This window comes from Electrophorus electricus, chromosome 5, assembly GCF_041902795.1.
Source record: "Electrophorus electricus isolate QZ-2024a chromosome 5, ASM4190279v1, whole genome shotgun sequence".
NCBI lineage: Eukaryota > Metazoa > Chordata > Actinopteri > Gymnotiformes > Gymnotidae > Electrophorus > Electrophorus electricus.
In genome coordinates, this window is record NC_137501.1 from 28,649,861 (window position 1) to 28,666,671 (window position 16,811).

Below are 16,811 nucleotides of genomic sequence, written 5' to 3' on the forward strand. Positions count from 1 at the left end.
CACACACACACACAAAAGGGCAGCGGTAAGATAAGAAAACAATATTTTTATTCACAAGTTTGTGCATTTCTGACACCCTGGGAATACACATGGCAGGGGTACTGAGAACAAGCTCTGTGTTACCTGAACTAAGAACAGGGCAATCATGTCCCCAACATTCAGAAAACATGCCTTGAGAAAGGGTGATTTACAGATAATCTTGCTCATTCAAGAAAAAACATGTTTAATTATTGACCTTTTTAACAGTTTAACTTTGATCGTAGACATCAATTATAATTTACATAAAATGTTTTGGGTTTTTTTTTTTCCCTTCACAGAATTAATGGCTGCTCTTTAACTACTAATTAAGGGAGCAATGATTTATAATCTAGAAAAACATCCTTGCCTTATCCCTGTAAAATATACCTGATATTTTTAACAGTCTTTATAAATATCTTTGGATTAAAATTATAGACTGTGGCTTGACCTATGCAAGGATGCATTTGGTGAGAATGATCATAAAAATTCAATAATCCAGTAGAGTAATCTCCAGAAAGTTGCCATCATTGTTGTTTGAATCTTGAGACAAACAGTTAAAGGTTCAGAATGCCAACAGGCCCCTGCTACATTATATTTAAGATTAGTGTTAACCTGAGTGAGGTTTGCCTTTCAGTCCAGAACAGAGTCCAGGGACTATAAAGTCATTCTACCACTGTAATGTTTGTAGCTGACTTCTTTTAGTACACAGTATAAAGCTGTTACAGTCGTAAGTGCATTCTCTGAGACTTAAGTGATGGTAAAAGAGCACTTGTGTGTTTGTTTGTTTTTTTATGTATAGCTGTTTCTCTCCATGAAAATAAGCGTTCCCAGCTAAACCATTATTTTTGCACAGTGTTTCAATTGCATGGATAAATGTCATATTTCCACTCTTTCATTCTTGGTTCTATAAGAACTGCAAAAACATGTCCCGCCCAGTGACCAGGGTCTGAAGCTAGCCCTTCACGCCACTGCTCACAAATTCCCTTGAGCTTTATTAAACCCAACGTGACGTGAACATGCTATTCTGTCTCTTCTGCTGGCTGCCTTGCGCATTGCGTGCTGGCCCCAAAGACCAGAACGCACACCGCAAACATTCTGCCACAAACACAGTAACATTTTTCTTTCTTTTTTTTGTAGATTAAAAAAGGCACCCAAAATACAATAAAACTTTAAAATAACATTTTCTTGAAAAAGAATATGGCAGTAAAATCTCTCTCTTCAAAAAGAGTTTAAATACTCTCACCCAGTGGGAAAAGAAATAGCATACCATCTAATGAATACATCTATGATATCTTTTAATAATATGCTAGTTTGACCCAAAACAAGCAATACACCCATGTTTAAGGTTTTCAGATAAGGTCTGAATGAGAATAATGGTATAATGGAATTTACTCTGTTGCATTGGTAGACTGATGTAAATTGGTAGAGAGATGCAATATAATGACTGTGTTTTTGACTACATTCAGTGTGTATTCTAAATGCACACACTTCAGACTGGAGCTAGTCTACCGCATGTTTTGAATTTGCCATCTATTGCGACCATGTTGAATTAGCCATTTCCATGAATTTGTCACTTCTAAGGCAAAAAAAAAAAGGTTACCTGCCAAAAGCAACACTACTGTGGTAATTAATGAATGAAATTCTATCACCACTAGCTCCCATTAACTGCTCTATTCTATTAGAATTGTTTGACCAATTGATGATGTCCTTTCTCCATGCGATGTGAACTCGCCCTACACACCTTATAAACAGACATGATTCATCTCTCTGGGACTGGGCGTGAAACGCGCCGCTTTAAATGAGGCCATTGTATGAATAAGGATACCACAGAGACGGACAGTGCAGAGTCAGTCTGGTCAGCTGAAGAGCAGCTGGTGGACAGGTGTTGGGGACGGTACAGTCCCAGCCTCTGCCCTCTGACCCTTCTGAGTCTTCTTGTGTTGCAGTTTTTGGTCATTTCACGCAGAGTTGGAATTTCAGCAGTGTTGCCCGGTATTGTGTGTCCAGGCAATGTAGGTCACCATCTCTGAGTGCCATTTAAATCCTTGACTTTCTTCCTCATAAAGAGACATACTCAATGCAACATTCATTGCATTCCGTACCACTATGGTTGCTGGGATTGTTAAAAAAAAATAAAATAAAATAAAAAAAAAAATATATATATATATATATTATAAACAGCTGAAATATCTTACTTTGTAAAGCTAAAAACTGTCAAACCTTGTAAAAAGCAACTGTCCAAAAACAGCATGAGTCCACGGGCTTAAGGGGTATTGTCTTCAAATAGCAGTATTGAAGGCTGGACACACAGAAAAAATATATCCACCTAAACCATCTTGAAATTGGTGAGAGAAACAGTTCAGCACCGGTCTGTCTCCTCCATGGGCAGGTGGGAGATGATGGAGTGTTCCTGAGCAATGGCCGCCAGCTCTTTGAGGAACTCGGTGAAGATCACCGTGGCGTACACCTCTGTCCTGTTTGGGGGGACCACAGTCTTGGGCTGGATGGATAAGGTCCTAATGGTTTTCTCTGTAGAGGAACTTAAGGACCTCTCTGCACTGTGAGGACTGTGCAAGTCTGACCTCAACTCTACAAGAAGACAGATCAAAGAGTTTTCACTTCAACTGCGCATTGCATGTCTGTTCAAAACAATACAATTAAGAGTTACAAGCATAAGACAAATCAATCATAAACGTCTGGGAAGGTTTATGAGCCCAAATATTCTGAGAATCATGTTCAGGATCTTTGCTGTGGCTTTTGGGAAATAAAGTCCTGTGTAGGCAGCATAGGAACAATTAAAAACAATGGAAAATTCCATTAACAAAACTGTCAGAACTGGGAAAGCTTTTTTTTTGCCTCTTACTCCGATGGCTCAGAGCAGTTCATGCAGATTTTATTCAAATCCACATGGATCCAGAAAATATTAACCACACGCACAAACTTTTTCCGATCTTTTTTTAAAATATGCAGATTATTTGTTTACATTTTCTCAATTAGAGCTTTTATTTGCTGTCAGAACAGATGAATCCGTTGATGTCTTCTTATATCTTATATGTAATGTCATCTTTTAGATTGTTCTTGTACATTTTGTATATTTGTATTACTCCCTTTCTGCCGCTAACATGGCTTTTCCTTGATGTCGCGATTAGTCTCTAGGCTAGCCAAAAACACTTCAGTATATCACACAGGGCAAGAGGGTCTGCTAAATAAATAAATAAATAAATGCTAATCAAATAAATCAACCAAAAACTTAGTAACTACAGTAACTAGGATACTATAGAGTATATATAGTAACTAGCACATAACTAGCAATAGCAACTAGCATGCTAACTAGAGATGCTGGAATCGTTTCACTCGTCCTCAGTCACGTTAGATGGACAAAATGTGTGCGACCTTTCTCAGTAAACATGTATAATGCAAAGAGGTACGAGTGGTAAATAAAAGTAATGTGTAGAAAGAAAGAAAAACGCATGAAGACATAATCTGCACATGACAAACCTTGACCTCTGAGCGAAGTTTCTCTAGCCAACAGGCACTGCTGTGCCGCTGTGAGAAGCTCGGTGAAGTCCTTCTGGGTCACTGCCAACTGCTCTATCTGATTCTTCAGTGAGGCCAGCACCTATAGGAAAGAGCGGCAGAGGAAACGTGCGTTACACAGCAGTGACAGCAAAGTTCAAACTGCCGCCGTTTGCGGCCCTGGTGCGTCAGCAGACGTGTGAATGAAGTTTACAGATTATTCAGAATCCCAATGAAAGGTCCTTTATGATGTCTAGTTTCAAAGCAAAAGAAGGTAGGCATAAAACCGGGACTGTGCAGTACCACATACTACTGCAGAGCATCATTCAGTCGGATATGCTTTCATCTCATCACTGGCCTGCCTTTACTTGTGTGTCTGGCATTAAGCAGCTGCTGTTTGATTTATTTTTTAATAACGCATGCTGTTCTAAATATGCATGAGACTCAACAACACCAGTACCATCACAGAGAGAGCCGCCCTAATACAACCAGACACAAGCCAGAGAAGCCCTGATGCAACCAGACACAACCCAGACAAGCCCCGACGCAACCAGCCATAACCCAGAGGAGCCCTGACACAACAGCACTGTATCTGACCCAGCAGGAATGGAAAGCAATTTTTCGGGAGCTTCTGGGAGGTTTGTAAGCCTTTCTACATCTTTGTGAGTCTGTTTTTATTATCAACACTCACAACGGCATTCATACTGTATAGCCTTAATCTGTTAAGGCACAACACAATTTTTCTCCTCCCTGGTGGGTCACTACGAATGCTAAGGTTAAGGAAAGAGAAACGACACCAGTTCACCAATGTGCACCAAGACAGCCTACACGCAGTTGCTAGTCTGGAGGTGTGAGTCGAGAGGTGAGAGGTGAAAGGCGAGAGGGGAGCAGCACCTGATAGAGGGCGCGCACGCTGGGCTGGAGCACTATGGTGGTGTTGAGCAGGAAGCACCGCAGCAGAGGCTGGGGGTATGCTGCTAACTGTGCCAGGATCCCAGTCAGAAGGAGGTTCACTTGCAGAGAGTTTCCCAACATGTTCTCTAGCCGAGACAGCAGCACACTCAAAAAGGGCCCTGCAACAACGTGCATGCATGCACACACACTGTTAAAGATGTGCTGATTCTTTTGCTATCATTTCTAAATGCTGCACTAACGTCCCCTATAATCATACAGTGCATGGAGTACACATATTAAAAAATATTTTTAACAAAACGCTTATAAGCCAATTAAGCTAACAAAAAGCTAAGATCCTTACTAGATTTTATTCCCCAGTAAAAGCTGATTCTGATCTTAAATGAAGCTTATAACAAAAACAAAGTAATCTTTTAAAGCAATAAAATGGAGTGTTATACAAATTGTAGGACAAGTTTTAGGACCCCCCCCCCCGACCCCCCAACATAGTGCGATATAATGGCCAGAATAACTCCCCATTTTACACAGTGCACTAATGCTAATAGTTAAAGAGTCAAAAATGGACATGTATCTCACCTGTAAAAGGTATAGTGTGATTCCTGCTCAGACTGCGAGCTTTACTCCCAAACGGTGAGGGGACTTTCTCTGGTTCTGCTGTCTCAGCTGAGAACAAGCTAAAATCCATGTCATCCTCCTCATCCTCCATGGACACATCCGGACTCTTGGATTTCTTTTCCACTTTTGTTGGCCGGTTTGCTTCGGCCACCAGAGTCTGAATCAGCTCCTCGTACTGGCTTACCAGGTCGTCTCCATCTGGAGCCACTATGTGGAGGGTGGAATTATGGCGCTGGACTCCATCTTTCCCTTTACCCTGGTGGTCTGTGTCCATGGATTGTGGAGAGAAACTCACACCATTACAGGTTCCGGATTTTTTGTCCAGGGATCCAGGCGTTGAACACAGAGTGTCCAGATCTGTAATGGGTTCACCCACCTTTTCTATGCCTTTTGGTTCACTTGCCGCGTGACTGGGTTTAGCCTTATTTATACCGCGGTCCTGGGTGTCCTTTTGGGCTACAAGGTCATAGACCATAACATCATTCTGGAATTCTGACTCCTCAATGTAGGAGCCTTTCACGAGCATGAAGGCTGTCCGTCTCATGTCCTGTATGTGTCTGGGGGGCTCCTGTTCTTCCTTCAGCTGTGCTTGGGCGGTGCCAGCATCGTAGCTATCGTCCCACTCCAGCTCCAGACTGGGTGCGGCACTGGGGTCGTTAAGGGTCTGTGTGTTGACCTTAGGGCGAGTCCAGACATTCATTGAGGCCTTGTGGGCGGAGCTGGACGTGTGAGACCTCCCCGCCTCCTCCAGTGTGTTTGGCTGGTACGCCTCTGGGGGCGGGTTCTCTCCATCGTAGGGGGCGGACCACACGCGGCATGCAAGGATACAGTTTCTGATGCCACTGTGGGCGTCATACAGGTAGTGGAGGTAACTAACGTCCAGGTGGATCTCTGAACCAATCACACAGGAGTTGTCAGAGTCATCCTCCTCTGAGTAGGCTTCCTTTATTTCTGAAACGTCAATTAATGTATGATTAAGAAGCTACAAGAAGTCAAATCTAGGTGTGTTACAGCAAATACTACAGCATCCACAAACCACATTAATGCAAGCCCTAGGGTTTAGATGTGGTGACTAAAATTTGTGTGATGCAAACATTCCTGTCAGTCTACAGTGCAATTACAGAAGAACTGGGGTGAATGTGATTATAATTTGATTTGTCAGCGGAATGTTTTTTATTTATTTATTTTATTTTCCAAAGAAGTCAGCATGTTTCAAATCACTCATACCCAATACCAGGCCTAAAAAAAAAAAAAAAATCTAATTAACTGAAAGAAAAAAAAAATTTTTGAATGATGGCGACTTCCATAATCATATTTTTAAAAAAGGCAGGATAAGACCTTCATTTTGCAAAATATATTTAAGGTTCAAACATTGTTCTGTATCACTAACCAGTACAGAACTGCATGCTTCTTGTATCCACAACATGATATCCATCACTAACCCAAATACGCCACACACGACCAAAAAACAAAACAAAAACAAAAACAAACTACATTACCAATAGTTCCTGAGTTACAGTCATTTGTGCCCTTTGACCACAGGATGGACTCCAATTGTCTGAGTGGTGGTGGGACGATCTCTGGAGAGCAGCAGGATGGCGTGAGGGCCAAGATCTTAGCGGCAGACACGGAATAGCAGTCCCTCTCTTTCAGCACCCGTCGCTGACTCAGCATAATGTGGTTACAGGGGATCAGATACCTGCCGAAGATGAGACCCATCAGGACTCAGTACGTGAGCCTCCATCCTGCCACTATGCTAGAGCGAACAGCACGGGCCACTGCAAAGAGAGACCATCAACAGAAAGCTTCCGAGTGTCCTTTAACCCAAGGCCTTGGCTAATCTGAAACTTCTGAAAACTTGCGGTGTGGACAGGACTGTAATCAGGGCCCAAGATTGGTTCAGTTTAGTGGACATGGGTTAAATGGGACTGTGGACTGACCTGTACAGTGATGTATGACTCAGAAGCCTTTTAAGTCTAGTCTTAGGTTTCTGTAGGGTCAGGGAAAGTGTATCGGAAGAGCTAGAGAAACAACTCAAGATTAAAAATCCCGAGCTAGTCATTATCTGGGATCGAGTGTTTATTATGAAACATGACACGCTGCCTGGAAGTGCATGTGAATGCTGACATCCAGCCAAAATGTGGCTTACTGAATAGTGGATACAGAAGCATAGCACAAAAAATTTAACAATCTTAGCTCTTAGGACAGCGATTTATATCCATTTTAGACTTTTATAGATAGGAGAGACTTGTCTGTGGTTTCTTTGAGGTTTGCATTTTACATTTACATTCACAGGATTTGGCTGATGCCCTTGTCCAGAGAGACTTACACAAATGTTTTGTAGCATGTCTTCATTTGAGCATTGATAGATCAGTGTTAAGAATAACCCAAGCCTTAATCTGCAGTTTATACTACACAGTAGTTAACAAGCATAGTAACTACTTAAAATGAACACTAATAGTATTTCAAATGACTAGAAGGCACTCACTTCAGTATGAGCTGCAGCATGACATCCTCACAGTATAAACCAATCAGAGTGCGGAAAAGTGCGAGTGAGATTGTTCCCAGCTGGAACAGAAGAGAATCCAGTGAGTGCCATCACTACAAAAGAGGCCATCCAATCAAACCAGTTAATCAGGAGGAACCAACACAAAAAGACCAAAGGCCTCAAACTCAAATTGGACAGCTGAATTACTGCACCATTTTGTGCAGTGTTTCTAGACCCAGTTCTCTTTTGTTTTGCCTTAGCTCTTGGCATACCCGAACGAAGCCATTAACACCAAACACCACACTCTGGAACCTGCTCTCCTGGGTCAAAAGCAGTAAAGTGGGATTATGGGTGTTTTGCCCACAGTACCCACAAGGACAGCTCATGGTGTAAAATGCATCTGAAAGGGTCAGATTGACCGCATCGATTTCGGAGCGTTATCTTTATTTAAAATAGAATATAATAACATTTAATATAGTAATTATCAATATTTGTTTCTTAATGATTGAATGAATATGAATGTGATTGGTCGTCAGGCAGGATGAAATGCACCTGAAAGGGCGTGTTGATGCGGCTGACCAGCGTGTCCAGGATGTGTACGTTGTCATGGCGATGGAGGAGGATGAAGCTGAGAAAGGTGTGCAGCAGGGCGGGTTCCGTCACGCTGCGGAGGAACAGGTCCAGGTATGCCGTGGTGGTCATCACTTCCTCTAGTGTCACCTACAGAAGCAGCAAAAGCACAACCAATCCCACCTCTTGCAGGGTCAGCTACACAAACAGCAAAAACACAGTTTCATTCACCCGTTCATGAGTCAGTTCTGCCACCAACATCCGAGAACAGACACATCCAAGTATCTCATGCCTTGCTTGCTTACTTAAACACATACACATATTCCTCCACAGGAAGCTGGAGAACTACTGACCTGAGCAAAGTGGAAACAAATCTACACAGCGTGAGGGAAAATAGCGTCTTCATTATATTTGAGCTACATTAAAAGGTGGAAATGATGGCCACTCACTTTATGCAGCGCTGGTGCTAGAACAGGAACTAGAAAGCCATTGGAGATGTAACCAACCAGCTGGTCTCTAATGGTAGGATGGGCCACCTGCAGAAATAGAACCAGCATATTACCTTTGACATGAAGTAAAGAAAAGAACAGGGCATCACAAAGCCACACCCCCATGTAAAGCCACACCCCCATGTAAAGCCACATCACTGAGTAATCCAGTTAGAGCAGAGCCACGACTCTTTGATGTGTACCACTGTTTTGTTACCGGGCTGCTGCTTCACCTCATCTTACATTAACGTCTTCTGTATTATTCCGTGTTCCTGTCTTTTTGTCGTTCTCTGCTACAACTTGTCGTACGCACCTCCAGACCCAGCAGAAAAGCCTTCTGCTGTGTTTGGTACATCTCAGTGTTTGAAAAGTGTCAGTAAACATGGACCGAATCAAGCCCGTTTGCTGCTGTTCTTTTTTTGAAACACGCTCGGGCTCAGAGCTTAGTTTACGGACCGCAGCGTACCGTGCACCCGGCGAAAGTCACGCCAGCCTCTAGTGATCACTCTTCTGTACTCATCTTCACTCAGCCATCACAGTCACTCCTGTTCCTACCTGCATGACGGCGTTGCAGAACTCAAGGGAGTTGAGGAACTGGACGAGAGCAGGCAGCTGCTGCCACTCCTCCCTGTGCAGGCAGTGCCAGTCCTCACTGGGCATCTCCAGCTTAGTGGGCAAGGATGAGTACAAACCACTCAGACCTGTAGCTAGAACCTACAGGAGGAAAATAATATATTATTACTTAGAATTACGGTTGAACTTAGAATCTGTAGACATTTAGGCACAAGACGTTTAGGTCTGGACATGTGTAGAAGCCTCTATGCACACACAAATGAGACTAACATGTGGGTCATAATCTGTCTTCAAACGGTTTTACAATAAAGCCCAGTGTGATTATATAAAATGCAGCTATATCTTCCCCTGAATAGTCCTGCTTAACAAAGCTCACAGCAGGTGTTCACCGAACAGACCCAGAGACACCCTGCTCCTCTCCAGCAGACATCAGCATGGACTTCACGTCATCAAGTAAAGGCAGATATGGCCTCACTTAACATTTCATAACCATGGAGGATTATGTTCACTGATGATGATGATGATGATGATAATTCTGTATAAGGCCATCAACCAGCAAAAAGGCTGAAGTGAAGTTGTTGGGATGGAGGGATTCATAAAGAATCAATGTGATAAATTATAACAATAATATCTCATTGTATGACAGCAAACATCATATAATGCTAAAACAAAGACTAACGCCATAAAATACATCAACGTGTTTATGGTCCTAATCGTCACATCAGTCGTCAATGTTCTATGTGTTTATGTTTATGATTTAATGGTAGTGGATGGCCAGGGGAACTGTAACACTCATTTATACTGATTTGAATATTTAAAACGTCTACTGGTGACAAAAACTGAAGAATAGTTTGTCACCACGTACCTAAGACATTTAGTCTGCTTTTACCTAAGGATAAAGTAACAGTATGTCAACAGTTTCTTAATATTGTTTTCACCGCACTCTCCAACAAATATATAAACAACTTAAAAAGTAGCAGTAAATACAGTTATTAGTTGGCCAAGAGACAGGAATGATGTTATGGCCAAACCTCCCAGTGCCAGACTGATAAACTGACCAATGAACAGAGCCCTGAACCAGCAGGCTTTAAAAGCGCAGACGCCAAGTGAATACAAATGGTAGAGCTGCAGGCGCGAGAGCCCAAGAGCCCCTACCGGACAGAAGTAGGTGTTCTCAGCAATGTGCTTGGCCACCACGTGGTTCTCGGCCGATAGGGCCATGATGAGCAGCAGGGCATCTCTGGCCTGCTGGCCCACGGAGCCCTCCCTGTGGATGAAGGGGATGAGCAGGGAGAAGATGAGGAAGTTGGCTGCTCCCTGGTCTTCACTGGTGTGGAAGAAGAGCTCTAGCACGGACGGATCCTTGGCCAGGACACAGCAGAGCTGGTTGAGGAGCAGCACCAGCTCGGCCTCCACGGCGGGGGAGCCGGCGCCCACGGGCACGCCGGTGGCGCCGGCCGTGCCCGAGCAGGACGACAGGAGCATCATGAGGGGCCGCAAGATTGGCTTGTGGTGCAGCAAGGGTTGGCGTGCCTGACCAATCAGCATCTCGTACATCTTGAGCTGGTCCAGTTTCATGTCGTCGGTGAACTCGCGCCGGAGGCTCCAGACAAACAGCCTCTCCATCACGTTCTCCGTCACCACAAACTCCAGGATGGGACCCATGGCGCCGCTCTGACCACACTCCTCCTCAATCAGGAGGAAAAGCATGTGTTCCACGTAGTTCTGCACGGCGCTGGCCTCGTCCAACGGCACGGGGCCGAAACGGGGTCCGTGACCTCCGACCATGAGGCTGTGGACTCCACTCAGGCCACTGCGTAAGGGGTCATGCTTCTCTAGGATCTTAACTACCTGATCAGCACCAAGAAAATGGATGAGGGGGAAGAATCAATATGTCATTGGTTAAATGTTATCAGAATATGCAAATGAGTCCATTAACCACTTTTTTAAAAATTGTGTGTTGTAAGCATCCTGAATGTCTATTCTGTGTACATTTTGCTGAATCACCACATCCATGTGAGCCAATGAAAATGAAGATTTGGCTTAAAGTAATGCAGCATGTCTTTGGTCTAACTGCGCAGGTTAAAATCAACATCCCCAACATCACTTGTAATGTGCGCCACCTCAGAGTTACTTTTCGAATCGGAGCTTGCAAGTAAACTGAAGCCTGAGACAAAACAATGAGCCCTCTGTCCTGGCAACCGCAAACACGTTACCATGGTCACAAAGTAGCCAGTCAGGTGAGCGGGGGCAGAGAGAACAGGTGAGCGAGCAATGTTGGCTGGTTCCAGGAAGTGGAAGTGAGGTGGGGGAGGGGAGGGGGGGGGGGGGCAATCTTATCAACACCCTGCCATGACCTTTCCTGCAGCTGAGCCTGACTGCCCATCCCTGTCCCGGTCCTGTTCTGAACCAACACGGCCAGGTCGTGGAGCGCATAACGCCCTAGTGTCTAACAGATAAGGAAGAGGAAGCATCTATGCGTGTGAGCGGCTGCGTTTAGGACACTCGGTACTCTCAGAGCACCACTGATCCCTGCTGCTTCTCTGTTAGATTACCATCACATATACAGGCTCTCCAGCTCTAGGGCCAGTTCTGCAAAGATGCAGATCAGTACCAAATGGAATAAGGCTGACTGTAGAAAAGTGTACTCTTACACCACGGTTATTGGTTAACTTTAGTAAATGTTCCTGGGACGGCTCGGTTCTGCTTTGTTTGTTTGTTTGAGCCCTCTCATCAGCTGCTCCATCGTACACCACCCACCCCCAGGTGGTCAGCTATGACAGACATGCCCCCTGCTCCGAGACCCTCAGTAAACACAACCTGGCCCTTTAAATGCTGCACATAAGGCCCCTGTAAGCGGAGAGAGTCACCCAGCCAGGAACAGTGCGGTAGAAGTGAAAGACATTCCAAAATCCTTACAAGGCAGCCACCGCCAGGATAGCCTGCACAAGTGTCTGATTTGCTGTTACTCTTTTCTGCTTTGGCTGAAGGGGGAGGATGGCAGCAATGGCAGATGAACCACGTTCTGCATGTATTCAGCGTGTGGCTGTAAACTTTCCTCTTGCACGTGCAGCTGTTGTGTTGTTGTTTTTTTAAAACGACGCCAAAAAACACTTTCCGTGGCCACCAAGTAATGGAAAAAGACATTTTAGGTTTTGTCCTGTTCCTGCCTTTTATTTAAATGCATTTGAATTTAAATAAGTCTGTAAGCTGTACTGGGAGAACAGTGACCTGTTGAAGTCCATCATTACCTGAGCCCAGTGGTTCTTGAACACAATCATGCATGTTTCGGGGTCCACGCCCTGTAGGACCACTGACTGGCCAGTCCGAATCCCGCTGGCAACTGCAGATGCCATTATTGTGACCTCACAGCGTGGGTTATACCATAGTGCTTGAAAATGGGGGAGTGTCCTCACTGCATCCTGACTACAAGTAACGTATGGAATGTGCTGGAGGATGGAAAAAAAAAGAAGAAAAAAAAGAGACCCCCCTTGTTATGATGCTCTTTACACACAAGCAGAAGACAAGAAAAATGGCTCAGACGTCTTAGTGAAGTAGAATTCCATGGTAAAAAAAAAAAAAAAGTCATACACAATACATAATTCATACACATACATACACTTACTTAACTGCTTAAACACTTACCCTAATGGCACTCTATTTTTCACGTACAGGTTTCTAGTTATCACAGCTAAATCCCAACGTTTAAGAAGAGCAGTCGTAAGCCTTAGGAGCAAACCCCCCCCCCCCCCCCCAGGCCTCTCTGCAGCTATGACAGGAATGTCTGCAGGAAAAACAGTGACTCAGCACCCACAGAGACCCATCAGAGACTGAACCTCCACCATCCCACAATGCACTCTGACACTAACTGGTAGCATAGGGTCCCAGAGTGTCAGAATTCCACAGGACTCTGAGTGGCTTGTTGAAATGCCTCTTAATTTGGGCACGGCATCACGGTCATATACAGCAGGGATAGAATGAGAGTTTCTCAATTACCAGCTACCCGTGTGTTAGTTTGCAGCCTTTGACCTCAGGCCCGAGAGAGTTATGCGGATGAGGTCAGAAGCCGATGCTTTAATCCCATTGCACGCATATATAGCGTCTGCCTCATTTCTCTTTATGCACCACAAGCTGAAAAATTAATGAGAGACCATGTGCAAGGGCTAGCCTACTGCCCTTGGTATTATTTTTAGCAGTCCCAATTAAGTCCACATGCATAAATAATTGCCTGAAAACGGGCGCTGATGCTGGAGGCTAATGCACATCTACACACACAGGAGTCCGGCAGACTGATCAGCTCAAGCCAACCTGCCAACAATCACCACCTCATCGTTAAACACTGTGACGAGCTGCTCAGGAGCTATTAGCTGTTTCCTTTGTGTTCCCCTGTGGTGTGTTATTTCTGGAAACACAGCTATGGCATAAACATCTGAACTTGCCACATTCTGTGTGGCCTCGTGTCTCCTTCATATCTAGTCATGTGTACACGAATAGCTAAAGAAGGATAAGGATGGATAACCACATTCCCAGAACTCCATTCCTGAGAGGAAATTGACTGTGTCTTATTGTTAGAAAGCTGTGTGTAGATTATTGTCTGTATGTATACTAAACATATTTCCGCTTGTAATAAAAATTCAATATAAAGTCTACACACTTGCAAACACCTTCCGTGATTAAGAGAAATTAATCTCCATCTGAGTTGATCAGGAATCACTGCAAGAGTAATATTTGGGTTAGTCCAGACAGACGTTTTTTAACACCACCACTAAATACTATCCCCACTGCATTTACTACATATACGATTGTTAATCAGTATATGCATTATTGTTTTTTCGTTAATAAAAGTCAGAGTTACAACAGTACTGAGTTCACAGCATTGTACATATACACTGTGCCATAGTTTCGCAAGGTGGAATGAATATGCTCTTAATATGAAGACCTAACAGAACATGAACAGCTGTGTGTGACATGAAAACCAGGAGCCCCACCAGCTTGAGGGGGTGGGGTTGCTTCATTTTGAAGCTTCAGACAACATTTTCTAGCCAATCGCTGAAGAGACAACACAGCACATGGCAAATGTTCAACCAATCACATTTAGTATCGAGCAAAAGAGAACGCACACATGGAAGAAAAAAAAAAATCTGTTCTGGCTAAGAAAGTTTATAAAAGTGCACAAAAAGGGAAAGGGCAGGCAGTACTTCAGAATGTTTTGCAGAATATTTGAAATGCCCTCCTACCTGTGTCTGAGCATAGTGGTGAGCTGCAGTTGGCCTGGGGGGAATCGTCTTACAGACAGAAAGTCAGCATCTTCAGACAATCAAGCCGCACTTCAAACTGACGAGCGGTGAAGAAGCCAGACGCCTGCGAGAGTGAGACAGCTCGGGTGAAGACCAGCAGGGAGACAGAGTAAGAGCAGCTTTGCTGTGGGAGAGAGGAATGAATGTGTGTGTTTGTGCGTGTGTGTTTGTGTGTGTGTGGTGTGAGGAGGCAGAAGAAGAAGTGAGCGGATGTAAGAGAGGTTTGAGTGAGTCAGTACGCCTTTGGCCAAGCAGGAATGAGGAAAAGAAGGGAGGAATAGTGGGATAAAGGGGGAGGAGAGAGAGGGAGGGAGAGAGGGAGGGAGGGAGGGAGGGAGGGAGAGAGGGGGGGGTGGTGATCGACAGAAGACGAGAACGAAGGTTTTCACCCTGTCTCAGGGAAACACAGGAGACACGGGACACACACTGAGGGAGTCATGAACTTTCCCGAGGGTCATACACTTCTGGTCAATCAGACTCCTCTTCAGCAACACAAACGGGGGGCGTCACAGAACAGAAGTAAGATGACTTCACTTTAAGGCTTTGCGTAGTCCTAAAAGAGAAGTCCAAAGCTCTGCTATGCCTTGCGTCAGAGGAGATAGTAATACTTGGAGCTCCTTCAACAGGTCCACAGCTGAGAACAAACAGGGAACTGGGCAGTGTGCATGTCTGGTGTTTCTTGTAAGTTAACCAGGTCAAAACTTTACCGATATTCACCCATTTGATTCTGGCTGGCCTAAACCCTGAGGTCGTATGAGATTTCCACACTAGACTGTGAGTTTAAATGGGGACGCAGACACACAAAAAGACTACCAACACACCACAGCTACGATTAATCGATTTAAGACAGATAGCTGTTTTCTGTAATATAATACCACCATCTATCTGTCCCTGCATTAACTAGCAAACAAATCATAGCACACAGAGACTACCTTATCTCCGTTCAGGAAGGATTGTTTGCTGTGTCTAAAATTCGTACCCTTGAAACCGACCTTCATTTAAAGGGAAAACCCAAACAAAAAATGATAAAAGTGGGTAATAATGCATTGCGGGAAGATTCATATCTTTGCTAATTATGCAAATGAAAGCTGACCCATCAGTTACTTTTAATGCAATGTTTGCCCTTTTTCTGAATGAAGTATTAACATACCTTACAAACAGGACAAGGAGATCATGAGTCATGGGGCACTGTTAAAGCTAGTGACTTGAGTGTACAGGACCACTGAATCCAGACAGGTCAAAATTAAACACCGAGTGTATTGGAAGTGGAAGCCTGTTGTTGCACCATCCACTTAAGGGAGGGATGTGTGTGCCCACAATTTAACAACACAAATAGATGCTTACAAAACACCAGTCAACTGAGGCACAGCAGGCTTCCTAGGATGAACCAGATTAGGTCTGATGTTATCAGGAAAAACTGACCCGAATTACAAACACACAGTAATCCACTGGCACATGAGAAGAGCAACTTTCTCTGTTCACTGCAAGTGACTATTATATCAGGGACAAGAAAGATATTCAAATTGACATAAGTTTACAGTACTAGCCAATTAAACTGGAGTAAAGTCCCGGCCCTCTAATAAATTATTTCTTCTGATTTCCCCAATGTGTTTCTGTGTGTGTGTTTGTGTTAATGTATGAGAGAGAGACCATTCAGCAGATTACTGGGCGTGTATTTGCTGCATCTTGGTTTTGCTTATCCAATCAGAGTAATTGGGTTAATTAGGCTCATTGGGAACTTCCAGGGTCATAACAAGCCTTGATACCATCACAAATAAAACTCCAGATTAGAATCATTCTGCCTGTAAACCACCCCTTAACATGAACTTGAGCCAAGATATACTGGCCCACCTCATACACACACACACACACCTACCTAGAAGCATGCAAAAAGACACTGACTTACAAATTATTTACATAGAAATGGCAAATATGAACAGAAATAGGCGTAGCATCAAGCCGTGAAAAAGCGTCTTAAATGAGAGGCGAACTCATTTTTCAGATGCAACCAAGAGAGCTCAGTAATCCCACAGAGAGCCCCTGGGAACAAAACAGGCTTTTCCTCGAAAGAAGCCCTCCTCGTCCCTACTTAAACCCTACTAAGGGCACAGACGAAGGGCACTTACCGTGAATGTTTGGCTCTCGGCATTAAATATGGCCCCGTGCCGAGCAAAAGGAACACCGTGAATCATCACTTCAAAAACTTGCATTTTCCTGAGAAAAAGAAACGTTACATACCCCAAAGTTTTAGCAAAAGCTTAAATAAGTGCCTTTGGTCAGGAGTTCCACAGTGACATAACTCTGTGATGATTTGTGATCCTAATACGAATTACT

The 16,811-nt window shown here is 44.0% G+C and overlaps 1 protein-coding gene across 4 annotated transcripts in view; it reads right to left on the reverse strand.

Annotated features, from left to right (window-relative positions):
* Nucleotides 1-16,811, reverse strand: part of fhip1aa (FHF complex subunit HOOK interacting protein 1Aa) — a 23,061-nt gene continuing 6,250 nt past the window's right edge. Inside the window, exons 2-13 of one of the 4 annotated variants that reach the window (XM_081714683.1) lie at nt 14,418-14,541; nt 12,432-12,629; nt 10,336-11,031; nt 9,163-9,321; nt 8,569-8,655; nt 8,102-8,269; nt 7,550-7,629; nt 6,561-6,760; nt 5,023-6,012; nt 4,429-4,574; nt 3,517-3,637; nt 1-2,607 (exon numbers count right to left, since the gene is read on the reverse strand). In XM_081714683.1, the coding sequence (XP_081570809.1) occupies nt 2,378-2,607; nt 3,517-3,637; nt 4,429-4,574; nt 5,023-6,012; nt 6,561-6,760; nt 7,550-7,629; nt 8,102-8,269; nt 8,569-8,655; nt 9,163-9,321; nt 10,336-11,031; nt 12,432-12,536 (2,982 nt within the window). In that variant the 5' untranslated portion in view covers nt 12,537-12,629; nt 14,418-14,541 and the 3' untranslated portion in view covers nt 1-2,377. Of the gene's footprint in view, nt 2,608-3,516; nt 3,638-4,428; nt 4,608-5,022; nt 6,013-6,560; nt 6,761-7,549; nt 7,630-8,101; nt 8,270-8,568; nt 8,656-9,162; nt 9,322-10,335; nt 11,032-12,431; nt 12,630-13,834; nt 14,055-14,417; nt 14,542-16,811 lie in introns of those variants that run through there. The other 3 variants (XM_027017885.3, XM_081714681.1, XM_081714682.1) reach the window with 3 other exon arrangements.